At 35.0% G+C, this 14357-nt stretch overlaps 1 protein-coding gene across 1 annotated transcript; it reads left to right on the top strand.

The window, feature by feature from the left end:
• Nucleotides 1-13262: 13262 nt before the first annotated feature.
• Nucleotides 13263-13976, top strand: LOC149190144 (hydrophobic protein RCI2A-like). The gene is made up of 2 exons (XM_089412045.1): nt 13263-13550; nt 13667-13976. Exons 1-2 carry the CDS (start codon nt 13470-13472, stop codon nt 13748-13750), a joined length of 165 nt encoding a protein of 54 aa, XP_089268171.1. The 5' UTR covers nt 13263-13469; the 3' UTR covers nt 13751-13976.
• The last annotated feature ends 381 nt before the right edge of the window (nt 13977-14357 follow it).

Below are 14357 nucleotides of genomic sequence, written 5' to 3'. Positions count from 1 at the left end.
ATAGACGAAATAACCTACAATTTACATTAACATATTAATTGGCAATAAACATTACAATATATGTTGACAAATTTATTAAAGATAATATTCACAAAATTTAAAATATATTAATTAAATTGTTTCCTCATCTAACCATTACTCATATATAATTTAGAATAAATAATAATCATTTATTTTTAAAATCATTGCATAGTTTAACTTATAGACAAAATGGCATTTTCACCAACGATCCAATCTCAAGCCATATTGCCATTTTTTGTTATTTAAAATATATTTTTGAATGCATAAATATATTCAAAACCCTAAAAAGCCATAGACTATTAAATCCTACAAATTAAATAACTTAAACTCATTTTTAAATTATAGATCTAATTTTAATTAAAATAACCAAAAAAATACCTCACAAAATATCTTTTCTTAAATTAAACTATATTTTAAATCACAACCAACCTAAAACATCAACCTAATATATCAAATCTACATATTTAGGATAAACAATTTAAATATAATAAAAAATTTAACCTATTTCATTCTGACGTGACTATCAGTTTTTATTCGAGCTAAGCGTATATATTAAGTTACCTTTTATATAATGTTAAATAAAAAAAGATTATCCACACTAAAATGTTTATCCATTAAAAAATTAAAATGGGATATATGGGAAAGTACATCATCCGGCCAACACGTATTGTATTTTTTTGCCGCTTTATCGAATCCTCCATTTTTTACTAAGTTCTAAATAAGAAATTTACTTACCAATAAAAAATATTAATAATTAAATGAATTTAGAAAATCAATCGCACACTAAAATTTCTCTACATTCTATTACACAGTACACATAAATATAACAAGTATTGGTTTAAGATAAAAATTTTTATGTTAACTATATAATCAATTAGTTGAGAAATTATCTCAACCAAACACCAAAGTAGGAGCTATATTAGTTGTACTAAATCTTTCAGATCCAACTAATTAACAATCACATAACAATTACATTTATGATGATGAATCTCATTCAATGTGCATAAGACAAGTAGGAGTTAAATCTCCAACTCCCTTAACGAGTACTTTCCTTAATCTTCTTGTCTACAATGTCTTCATTAGCTTCTTTAAACATTTTTGAAATCGCATAGAATAAACTCCATCAAGTTATCTCATAACCCTTGGAAAGGTGTAATTGAAAAACTGAATTTCAGAGTTCGATTCTCGAAATCCTGGATCACGGATCACTAGAAGTCAATTACTAAGCAACACCCCAAGTTGTCGCATAACCTAATGAGAAGACCACTCCCACTTCTTCAACAAATGAGGGATCCTTCCCTAGATCCACAACTGCTAGCCTATCTAGACCACCATCCATATTGAGCCTTACTTCCACTCAATCTCTTAAATAGTGGCTTTAGACACAATTGATTACCTATTTGAAATAGTTGAACTGCTAGTCATTCTATGGACGAGCTCCCATCTACCGAGATACATAGGTACCAATCATTGTAATCGCCAATTATATAGAAGAGTCTTCTAGATACAAAATGTATCTAGAGTCATTTTACAAAGTGACCTCTTTATCTGATTATAAAGTTCATCATCACTTAATTTACAAAATTAATACATATTAACACTGATTCAAACAATTATCTTCCTACTTCCCGGATCCGGGTGTCATTACGGATCCCACAGTTCTCCATGCATGAGTTTAATGCCCAGTACTGCCAGCTGCAGAGCAGCGTGGCCTCCCGGGACGTAACCTCATGCGAGCAAGGTATGGATATTAATGCGAGCTCGGGTGGTGGTTTTGCAATTAAGATCTGCGTTGATCGATGCATTATGCCTCCGGTTATAATTATGCCAATCCAAGACTTATTCATCAAGCTTTGGGCTCTGTCGCGCGGTGATAGAACTGGGTTTGCGGGAGTTGTGGGTGTTGGTTTAAATCTGGTGCATCGCTGCGGGCTCAAAGCCATCCTTCTCAAAGGTAATCTCGCCCCTGTTCTTGATTCTCGCTCTCTGTTATTGTTTGCAATTCTCATAGCGGTCCATACGCTCTGTTATACTGTGCTATCAGTCGCTAGCTCTGGCGAGCAACCCTCCTGCCTTACCTGACCCCGTCCTGGTAGTCATCCCACTCATAACCCTTTTGAGTCCCACCTTCATACTGTCATCATGGTGCATTCAGGCAAGCGACAACGCTCTGAGGGTCGTCGTGACACCCGTCTGCAAGCTCCAGTTGGTTTTGCCATGGAAACTGCGCCAGATTCGTTCAATCCCTCCCCTGTCCATGATGCTGGACCTTCTGGTGGCTCTGGCAGGAAACCCATTCCGAACAGTGCTTTTCAAACAACGCACTTCAAATTTCAGAGCAATCTGCACAGATCCCTGGTCACCGCCCACATTACCCTTATACTCTCGGAAGAGGAAAACCTTGTCTCCCCCTTGGCCTGCATCGCCCTTGTCCCCTCTCCAGGCAGTGAGAACTCCTCGGAAAAAGATGGCATGAAGAATTTGGAAAAAGAGATAAATGAGCAGGAGGCTTTTCTTAAAAATCCTCCTCCAACTGAAGACACAGGACTTGCAACCGAGGACCGAACTCAGGGTGAGGCGGAGCACGCCATAGCTATCACTGACAGTGATTTAAGCGGAAGTGAAGGTCTGAAGACTGGAGACACTGATCGGGCTGAGAAGAAGAACAATGCACCAGCAGAGAAGAAGTAACGCCACTTGGGACTATTCCTTTTTGTATCGGCTTCGGTTTCAGGCTTATGGTCAGGCTTCTATGCAAATGTCCTATCGTTTTTTTGGCTCCCAGGTGGAATTTGATGACTCTTTATATACTGGGTTGCAAAATCTTTTGTATCTCTGTGTTGGCTCAGTTCTCCTTCACGACAAAGCATGTCTCTCTCTTTGTCTGATTTCTGGTCTCCTGCACTTTGTAACTGGTTTCCCCAGCTCATGTCTATAATGGGGCTGTTCTGTTCTGACGAGTGTTGTTACGCCTCGATCATATGTAAAAATATTTTGCCTTTCAGTTAATAGAAGTTAGTATTTACAGAGAAAAAAAAACAATTATCTTCCTACTAAAAGTACTATAACCGCATTCCATAGAGCTCCTTCGATTGGTACAACGATGTAATGTGTATTTTTTAATATTGTTCAATTTGCCCTTCAAAGCCTCTACTATAGATAACACAAAGCCTCTATTGGAACGACTCCTTCACCTCACTAGTTTGTAGTTCTCCAACAACTATAATGGTGTCACTCAAATACACTCTCCTCCCAACAACGATTAATACATCAAATAATTCAAAGACTGCACCTCCCAGCAACTGCTTGTCAGTCATAAAATTCTCATGATCCACAAAACTACGAATGGTTGATCCAAGCAATACAATGAATCTGTGAAGGCTATAGAGTATATGAAGTCGTCTTGATCTTTAAATTTCCACACGTAATGAGAGGCTCCGTGTTGCATTCAAGTTTTCAATTCACACATATATTCATCCTCACACTTCTCTGCCTATTCTAGAAAACACACACAAAAAAATTAAAACACAAACTTATATTAATCTCACATACTATAGGTAACAAATAACTTAATAAATCACATCTCTAGCCTAATCCTGGGCCCTCCCTTAAGGGAGTTACCCACAAAGACACTGGCTCTAATACCAATTTAGAAAACTAATTGCACACCAAAACTTCTCTGCATTTTATTACATATCACACATAAATACAACAAGTATTGGTTCAAGATAGAAATTCTATCTTAACCATAACCAAACACCAAAGTAAGAGCTATATTAGTTGGACTAAATCTCACAGATCCAACTAATGAACAATCACACAATAATTACATTTATGATGATGAATCTTATTAAATGCGCACAAGACAAGTAGGAGATAAATCTCCTCAATATTTATTTTTTAATATATATATATATATATATAAGAATGATTTTATAATAGCAGTTATGATTATTTAATATTAGTATAATAAAAATGATATGTAGTAAATTGTAGAGAGTCTTTTGCTTAATCTTAATATAGAGCAGATGTTGTCATTCAATATTACTAGATAATAAAGTTTGAAAGTTTTGTTGTTGTTGTTGTTAGCTTGACTCACGACAGCTTTGAACCTTGAATGCATTGTTTACATAATACTTTATGACATTCCTAAATAAACAAATTATGGCATACATATGTATGTGACAAAATCTAAAAACATAAATCAACACAAATCCATCTTAAATATGAATCTATTCATTTAATATCAAGGAACCAATATATGACATGAAATTAAATGATAAAAAAATTCGCCTTAAAAGATTTGATCTTTCTTTATGCTCGATAGATCTGAGTCCAAAATCAATTCAAAAGATTAGGTCAGCTTAATTTCATCAATGTCATCAATGTTGTTAGGCTTTTCACTAATTAAATATTAATAAATACTTAGTTCAAATCCTCTTAAGTGAAATAAACCAATTTACATTAACATATTAATTGGCAATAAACATTATAATATATGCTGACAAATTTATTAAAGATAATGTTCACAAAATTTAAAATATATTAATTAAATTGTTTCCACATCTAACCATTACTCATATATAATTTATAATAAATAATAATAATTTAATTTTAAAATCATTACATAGGTTAACTTATAGATGAAATGGCCTACAATTTACATTAACATATTAATTGGCAATAAACATTATAATATATGTTGACAAATTTATTAAAGATAATATTCACAAAATTTAAAATATATTAATTAAAATGTTTCATCATCTAACTATTACTCATATATAATTTATAATAAATAATAATAATTTAATTTTAAAATCATTGCATAGTTTAACTTATAGATGAAATGACCTACAATTTACATTAACATATTAATTGGCAATAAACATTATAATATATGTTGACAAATTTATTAAAGATAATATTCACAAAATTTAAAATATATTAATTAAAATGTTTCATCATCTAACTATTACTCATATATAATTTATAATAAATAATTAGGCCGATAGGCCTTCCCTTTGAAAGAGACTTTTCGTCGTCCCTTTTCCCTATAGCTTGACACTTGTTTTTTTATAATTTGACAATTGTCTCTTGCGGGCGGTGGAATGAGACAAATGGATGGGTACCTGGAGTTCTGACATTTATTCCACTTCGCCATGTGTTCAATGTATTGTGTTACGATCTTCTAATACGCGGGTGGAGTGGGCATTTCAGTTATGGGTGGAGAGCTCCCGCCGGATAAGAATCCTCTCTGTTATGGGGAAGCTCTTTTACTTTGAACAGTTTACCTTGAAGCTCCCCAAATGCTGATGGTGCCCACCGACCTCGACAGCAAATGCTGATGGTGCCCACCGACCTCGACAGCGCCCGCCGCAACGAGCTCTCCCAGTGCCTTTTCAACGCCTGCCCTCGCTCTCAGGGCATCGCCTCTTCTCAATTGGTACTGGAGTCCGCTTCTCAATTGGTACTGGATGTTGAGACTCCAGTCGCTTTTGGTTCCCACAGCTCCGGCCCTGCGGTCGCGAATAAGAACGATTAGAATGCATGTTCTGGGGTATTTCACCATGCTTTCATTAAGCTGGAACCATACCTCCATGGAATTGCGGCTGCAAATGTGCCCGGCTGCAGGATAGGCGTTTGGATGAGAGCCCCGGGATGATTTCCAATTAGCGTCTTCGTTTGAGAAGGCCGTCATCGGTGCACACTCGTAACGTTTGAATGCTGGACTGAGTCTGATTTAAAGTTGAATAATGTTTAGAAATGGAAAGTTTTGTATTTGTGTTTGTAAATGTATTAATACTGGGTATGGCGGTTTCGAAGGTGTAGTAGCTGTACATGGGAAGCTTGAGTTTGGTGTGTAATATTTATTATAAAAGAATAAAAAAACCGTTACACTAAGCAGTAAGGTGGATGATCACCCCACCCGAATTTATTTCCAAGCACGATCTTCGTTTTGAACGAAGCTATGCAGAGTATTCATGTAGCAATAATTCTTGGAAATCTTCGTCCGCATGCAAAGGTATATTACGGTGAATACATCGTATTAGAGAGCTTTCTACCTGTTAAAAATGTTATTATTTTTATTTTTAATAAAGTTTACTGAAAATTCAAGTTTTACCTTGTGAGAGTAAAACTTGCGAGGGGAGCGTTTTCCGCCAAATTTACTAACAAGATCTGGACAAAAAAGTTTTGACGACTTTTAAAACAAACCAAATCTTCAAAGTTGTCCATTCTGGTTGTTGTTACTTCGCCATAATTTTCCAAAATATTTATCAATAACTATCTGTTTACATGGTGAAACTCTCCTCATATCTATAGTCGTTAGGCTTATCAGCTTAACCTATTTCAATTCAACTCAGGGTAGATGTGAACATGTGAAATTTTAAATCAATGAATAGGATTAGGCCTTAAGGGAATATGCTTGAGAGCAAGGGTTGTGATTTCACCGAGCAGTCCCCTCGTTTAAGGTGTCAATTAATAATTTTTTAATTAATTAATGGTTCATAGGCTCGCCTCTTCCATTTTCATCCACCGGCCTCCTCAAACGCTCGCCTCCCCATCGGCCTCCTCATCACTCACCTTGCCTTCCTTGGAATTGTGATGGGTTTTTTGGAATGGATCACATTTGGAATTATGATGGGTTGTTATCGTTCATTTTTTCAAATGTTAATGTTTCACGGGGACTACTTTTAGTGTTGAGAATTGGCAGGAAATTCATTAATATAAAAAGAGTTATTTAATAGACATAGGGGTTACTTAACACTACCTGCGATTGATTGTCGTTCAAGCCGTCCTTGTGTCATTCTCCTCTTCTCAATGCTGATTCCGTGCCTAACATTTGATTTTCGCCCGATGGAATTATATGTTCATCTCCTTTATCCTTCCATTCCTATTCTTTGTTATCCTTACTACCTGATGCACCCCTCTATTCCCCTGCTACTTATGCTTGGGCGTGCAATACCAGTATTGAAAAAATGCTAATACATGTTGAGAGTACAAATATAATGTATCCTTCTAGTGTAGGAAAGCGTGGATGTGGTCATCCCAACTTTCAGAAAACTGTATGCAACACCAGAAATTCAGCGCCAGGAATACACAATTTTACCGCCAAATTGGACCACCAATTTGGTTAACGGTTAGTTGGTTGAGATATTATCACAGCACCCTCCAGGAGCGTCGATGATGGAGCATTTCGTTACCAAATTAACCACGCACACTCTCAATTATTTGGATTATCCAAGCTTGTGTTGTATCACGGATTCTTCCGTGCGTCGTCTGGCCAACGAGGATAATGCATTGAAAGCCCTCTATTGCAATTAGTCGATCCTCAATTTTTGTTAATTAATTGAATCCCAAAGTTATTTTTCAAATTTGAACCATTTTTCATTTGGTAAATTGAAGGTTTGTTCAGGTTAGTTCTCTTCAATTGTTCTTTTCATCAGAGTGTAGGGCTTGTAAAAGTTTTTGGAGATATTTTGAAATTTAACTTTCAAGACTTATTATTATACACGTACATTCTCGCATGCATATAAATGTCTTTCGAGTGGTTAGGCCGATAGGTCTTTTTATGCATCAATCGTCAACACTTTTACCTTGCTCCATATAAATGTTTTTCGACACTTTTACCTTTTTTTTTAACCACATGGTGAATCGGTAACTATCAAGTTTAATCCACGGGAGACCCAGGATCAAACCTCATTGCTGCCACTATAACACCAAGAGCATAACCAACCACCTGCAAGTCGGGTATGCTAAGATCCTATGATTTTAGCAAGAGCAGACCCAGCGGTCAGGGGGGGTCCGCCCCTCTAGCCGCCACCACACCAGGTCACTGTACTCCATGAGATTTGAACTTTGGTCTCCCGAGCTTCGCCCGTTTGACTTACCATTAAACCACACATCACTGCACTTTTACCTTGCTCCATATAAATGTTTTTCGAGTGGTTAGGTCGATATACCTTTTTATGCATCAATTGTCAACACTTTTACCTTTACTCCGTTAGATCAAGTGAGACATTTTCCAACTGTTGATTTGTTGATTTGAAGTGTGATTTCTGCTGCCAATTTTACATCGAGTTGTTACGATATTTTTTTAGATATTGCTTGCTTTTCCATAGGAGAGAAGCAGGATATCAGCGTGGGAATATGGGACGATCAGTACTGGAAAGGCTCTCTGCGGTTTCAAAATCTAGAGAGCAAATGTTTGGTTGATGTGGATAGTGTGTATACAGATGCATGATCAGCTCCGCGATTTGGGACGAGACATTGCGCGGGGTGAATTGCCCCGCCGTTTTTCAGATCCAGCAGAAAACATTCATGATTTTCTGCAACAACCATCTGTAAGTGTTATCATTTATTGTTTTTAAATTTTTTCTGTAAAAGTATGTATAAAGTGTCAATTTTTTTGATCATTTATGGAGAATGGACAGGGAGTAACCGAAGTGCGGGGAATTAGAATCTTTCTTAATAATGATACGGATTCATGGTGCCAAAGGAGTGGAGACCTGTTCGGGAACCGCGTGATGGAGCTTCACAATAGATTGCAAAACACACGTTATCGTTTTCTTGGTATTGGTATCACCCATTTGCAACTTATTCAGACTCGAGGGCATCTCTTGGAGCACGTTTTGCGGAGGGCGCACTCCCCAAATCTCCTATGGCTTTCTTCGTATGACTGCCCATATTCTTACCTGCCTTCCTGGATTCCAGTGAAGAATTCAAGGGTTTTGAAGGTGTATGGGACAGTATTCGAAGCACTGTGGCGAGGTAGATCGCAGGTAATTTGGAGTTTGTTTGTTTCTGGTAGTTAATATTGCACCAATGGACTCGGAAGGATTTGTTAGAGATGCCTAGATGACAATCATCCACTTGAACATTTTTAACAGCAGTTTGAACGCATGTTGCAGGCACCTATTCAGTTGAGGGAGTTGGAGATTTCTGGTAAGCTCTGCAAGATTCCAAAATCCATAGGGCAGCTGACCCACCTCGAACGGATTTTCTTAAGCTATGTTTCTTTCCAAATTTTGCCAGAAGAATTTTGCCAGATGAGGTGTCTGAAGGTTTTGGGGTTTGAAAGATGCGAAAACCTGTAGGCGCTACCAGATTCTGTTGGTAACTTGACGAACCTTCAACACGTGCAGCTGTCTTGGTGCTGGTTGTTGGAAAGGCTGTCAGAATCCTTCGGCAACTTGACGAAGCTCGAACACATCAAGCTGTTTGGGTGCAGAAGTTTGCAAAGCTTGCCGGAGTCCTTCGGTAACATGAAGAACCTCTCAGGCATGGTGCTGTCTGAGTGCTTCAGGTTAGAGATGCTGCCAGAGTCCCTCGGTAATTTGACAAACCTCCAAAGCTTGGAGCTGTCTGATTGTGTTAGTTTGGTGAGGCTGTCAGAGTCCCTCGGTAATTTGACAAACCTCCAAAACATGGAGCTGTCTGATTGTGTAAATTTGGTGAGGTTGCCAGAGTCCATTGGTAATTTGACAAACCTCCAAAGCATGGAGCTGTCTGATTGTGTAAGTTTGGTGAGGCTGCCAGAGTCCCTCGGTAATTTGACAAACCTCCAACAGGTGGATTTGAAGTGCAGGAGTTTAGAGAGTCTACCGAGCATGAAGGTATTGGTATCGTTGAAAGAGTTGAGAGCAACAGGTTGTTCCAAGTGGAAGAGCATACCCGATTTGGCCCACCTAACAAGGCTGGAATCACTAAATATCGATTGGTGCCTTGAACTAGAAGAGTTGGATGGTGTTGAACAGTGTATGTCATTGCTGAATCTTTATTCGTCACGTTGCCCAATCCTGAAGTTGAGTGAAGATGTTTTAAAGAAACTCCGTCAACGAAAGGTTAAAGGGGATTTCTAATAAAATATAGATATGCATGTTCTCCTATTATAAATGTGAACAAAAATCCTTGGGAAATTGAAGGTCATCTTAATATAAATATTTTGAGTAATGTTTTCTTTTATATATAATATAATAAAATATAATGATATTTTTTTTATATTGTAATTTGTTTTTTTCAAAATCATGAATATTTATATATATATAAATGCGCGTTTTTCCAAAAGAGAATATATTTTCCCATATATATATATATATAAATTGTTTTTTTAATAGTAATTAATTTGTATTTTTCTTTAATTCGCAAATTTTAAAGTCGCAAATTTTAAAGTTGAGTTTTAATAATTATATTATTAGTTATATAAAGAATATATAGTAACTAATTTGTATTTTTTTTAATGAGCAAATTTTAAAGTTAAATTTTAATTAATTATTATTAGTTATAATTTTAATGTTATATTAATAAATATTTTTTTTAATTATTTTGAAATTTATTTAGAATTAAGCCAGTAATCTCTAAGAAATCGAGATGAAGTTGTTGAGGTGCAAGCTGCTACGAAGATATTTACATTTTTGGAAGAGTTGTTATTCAAAATAAAAATAATTTATTCATCAGGTGTGATGCATGGCCGAGTTTACAGGCAGTTGTTACACATTACAGGGATGATTGATTTTTAAGTATGAGGTTGTCAAAAGCCAACTTCATATCCAAATTTACAAATGGATAAAGCAAGATTTTTTAAGTTAAGGGAAGCTTTCTATTATTACCCGATATTGTTTCAGTTCACTGGCTGGGCTGCATGCATGCTCGGTGTTATTATTAGAGCTTGATTTTTTCTAATTTAATTTCACAGCGGTATGAGTGGTGAAAAATATAAAACAAAACAAAACAACACAGCGCTCCCCACTCAATTCTTGTTATTCATTACATTACATTGCAGTCCCGTTCATTTAGGGCAATACCACTGAGTCTTCTTTTGCATTCCATTCTATTTCATGGCATTGTCCAGTTTATTCAGTCTGGCCATAATTTAGTTCGTGAAAACTTCTTGAAACGCCCTACATTTCGGGAACCCAGAGATTGTCAACATGTTTACTCCATCCGACTCTTCAACATTCTGTAATTTTATGCTGATAAAAGATTTAAATTTCAGTATGAATATCTGTTTCACTATCTTCCTTCTGGGAAAAGAAAGACGATAATGCTGGTGCTGCTAGGTTCACATGTTTGATGTTAAATGAAAGAGCTCTGATTACTACAGGAGGATGATGTGAAAGCAGAGGGTGAAGAATTTGCTCTACTCGTATTTCTTGGTGTGAAGCTCAAGTCTGTAAAGAAGTAAAGGGTAAGGCTTTACATGGCAATACGGCCTAGTCTTCGTTTGCATTCCATTCCATTTCATGGCATTGTTCAGATTATTCAGTCTCACCTTATTTAATTCTTAAAATTTGTTGAAATGCTCTTCATGCTACAAAGCCAGAGGTTGTGAACATGTTGACTTTATCCGTTTTTTAACTTAAGGTAATTTTACGCTAAAAAGAGATGTAAATTCTTATAATTATTACATTTCATGATTTTGGTGGTTCTAGGGTTTAAGCCACGCCCGCATAGTCATATTCGTTGGTTTAGATCTATTTATTTTGAGTGTTGTGGTTAATTTATGGGTAATCAATTTCAAAAAAGTGCGAGCTTATAAGAGCATTTTAGTAGCCCATATTTAAACTCGGGGTCCTCTTATACTGCCTAATAATTCACTTGAACCAACATCGAGAAATTCAACAATTCTAATTTAATAATCCTATCGGCCTCTCTTTGTACCATTTGGGACAATTGCTAGTAATAATTTAATTTTAAAATCATTGCATAGTTTAACTTATAGAGGAAATGGCCTACAATTTACATTAACATATTAATTGGCAATAAACATTATAATATATGTTGACAAATTTATTAAAGATAATATTCACAAAATTTAAAATATATTAATTAAATTCTTTCCTCGTCTAACCATTACTCATATATAATTTATAGTAAATAATAATAATTTAATTTTAAAATCATTGCATAATTTAACTTATAGACAAAATAACCTACAATTTACATTAACATATTAATTGGCAATAAACATTACAATATATGTTGACAAATTTATTAAAGAGAATATTCACAAAATTTAAAATATATTAGTTAAATTGTTTCCTCATCTAACCATTACTCATATATAATTTAGAATAAATAATAATCATTTAATTTTAAAATCATTGCATAGTTTAACTTATAGATGAAATGGCCTTTTCACTTACGATCCAATATCAAGAGAGATTACCAATTTTTATTGTTTAAAATACATTTTTAAATGCATAAATATATTCAAAACCCTAAAAAAACCATTAAACAATTAAATCCTACAAATTAAACAACTTAAACTCATTTTTTAATTATAAATTCAATTTGATTAAAATAACCAAAAAATACCTACAAAATATCTTTTCATAAATTAAACTATATTTTAGATCACAACGAAACTAAAACATCAAACTAATATATCAAATCTACATATTTATGATCAATTTAAATATAATAAAAAATTTAACCTATTTCATTCCGATGTGACTATCAGTTTTTATTCAAGCTAAGCGTATACATTAAGTTACCTTTTATATAATGTTAAATAAAAAGGATTATCCACACCAAAATGTTTATCCATTAAAAAATTAAAATGGGATATATGGGAAAGTACACCCCCCGGCAACACGTATTGTATTTTTTTTTTGCCGCTTTATCGAATCCTCCATTTTCTTTAATCACATAATTCATTAACGAAATGTTTTTTTAAAGTATAAATATCTCTTTCACCGTAACTCACAGCAACTTGTCACCGACCCCGCTAGCCCGGTGAGTCGGTGACCACTCATGAAGTTGAGAAATTTGAAGATTCGATAGCCGACATAACTTCCAAAAATGTAACGGTCAAACAGAGCTGAAAAGTTTGCCAACGGAAGCTTTTGTTTCAATGCTGCCACGTGTTGCATTTTTGTTTCATTGCTGCCACGTGTTGCATTTTTTGTTTCATTGCTGCCACGTGTTGCATTTTTGTTTCATTGCTGGCACGTGTTGCATTTGTATTTGAAACCATAAAGAGCACAGTCAGTTTTGATACCTGCAATGCCACGTTTACTCTGCAATTCCATCTTCCACCACACATTCAATGATAATGTCGGTCATCACATTCTTCAGAAAGCAATTTGTCATCAGTGGGTCACATACTGCCATCAGTACTCTGAATTTTTAAAGTAGACAAACCCAAAATACAACTGGTTTGCAGTGGGTACATTATAGTGACATGATAAATATCCCACCCTTTTGCTAGTAAACTTGAGCTGCAAGTAACCTACATGTGCACTCATGGTGGGGCTTGTGCATTTGAAAGATTGGGCTGCCAATTGCCCTTTAAAATGGAGTCCATCAAGATCTTTTTAACATAAGACTTCTTTAGACTGGGAGTGGATTTGAGCTTTATTTTGGAAGTGGATTTGAGCTTTATTTTGGTGTATCATCTTGTAATCTGAAAAAGAAGATTCACAGTACCAGTTTATTATTTCATCATGGCCACTGCAACCTTCATAGATATCTTGCTGGCCATACTTCTGCCTCCTTTGGGAGTCTTTCTCAAATATGAGTGCCATGTGAGTACCTAATCCAATGACAATTCTTCAATCTCCTTTTTGATTCCTCTATAAATGTTATATTCATCATTATAAATAATAACTGAGGGGTTTGTTGTTCTATTGTGTTGTGACAGTCTGAATTCTGGATATGTGTGCTGCTGACTATTTTGGGGTGGATACCAGGGATTATATATGCCGTTTATATCCTCACCAAGTGAAAATGGATATTCTTTGTTTGGAGCTTGGTGCCACTTAAATCTCATAAGTCTAACAGAATTGAATTTGTTTATTCACTTGTGTTTTTATGCATCTGCTACTGTTTTAAGCAGATCGACCACTGCTAGATGCAGTTTGTTTGTTTCCCTCTTTTAAGATTCATATAAGAATCATGGATTGTATTTTGTCAGAATTGTGATGTAGTTATAAATATGCAATTGAGATTGATGCTCAAGGCTCAAAAAATATACCACATATCTATTTTTTTCCAAATAGATGACCTTATCTCAAATACTTCATATATATATTATTCCAATCAGATGACCTTATGTCACATGTTTTTAAAGTTTTTAATATTTCAATATTTTAAATCTAGTTGAGTTGAGTTGTGTTGTGTGTATATTTAAAAAGAATATATTTATTTATATATAAATAGAGTATGAGCCCAAGAATTTATTAACTAAAAAATACATTTTAGTTCAAAAGTCGAAAAAATAAAATTAAATAATTGAAATAATCTAATTTGAATGAAGGAGAATCACACAACTAACCATCACAAAATTTCCAATTAACCACTCCAGATAACCCAATTAACATAATTTCACTTAA

Source organism: Pinus tabuliformis, chromosome 3_1 (assembly GCF_031772625.1).
Source record: "Pinus tabuliformis cultivar Carrire ecotype Pingquan chromosome 3_1, CPIR1, whole genome shotgun sequence".
Lineage (NCBI taxonomy): Eukaryota > Viridiplantae > Streptophyta > Pinopsida > Pinales > Pinaceae > Pinus > Pinus tabuliformis.
Note: the sequence above shows the minus strand (reverse complement) of the source record. Positions and strands in the feature narration are given on the sequence as shown.

Bases quoted from the DNA above. Each gene is read 5' to 3' on its own strand.
- LOC149190144 (XM_089412045.1), top strand. From the start codon at position 13,470: ATGGCCACTGCAACCTTCATAGATATCTTGCTGGCCATACTTCTGCCT. The intron at 13,551-13,666 runs GTGAGTACCTAA...GTGTTGTGACAG, and splicing joins TTCTCAAATATGAGTGCCAT to TCTGAATTCTGGATATGTGT.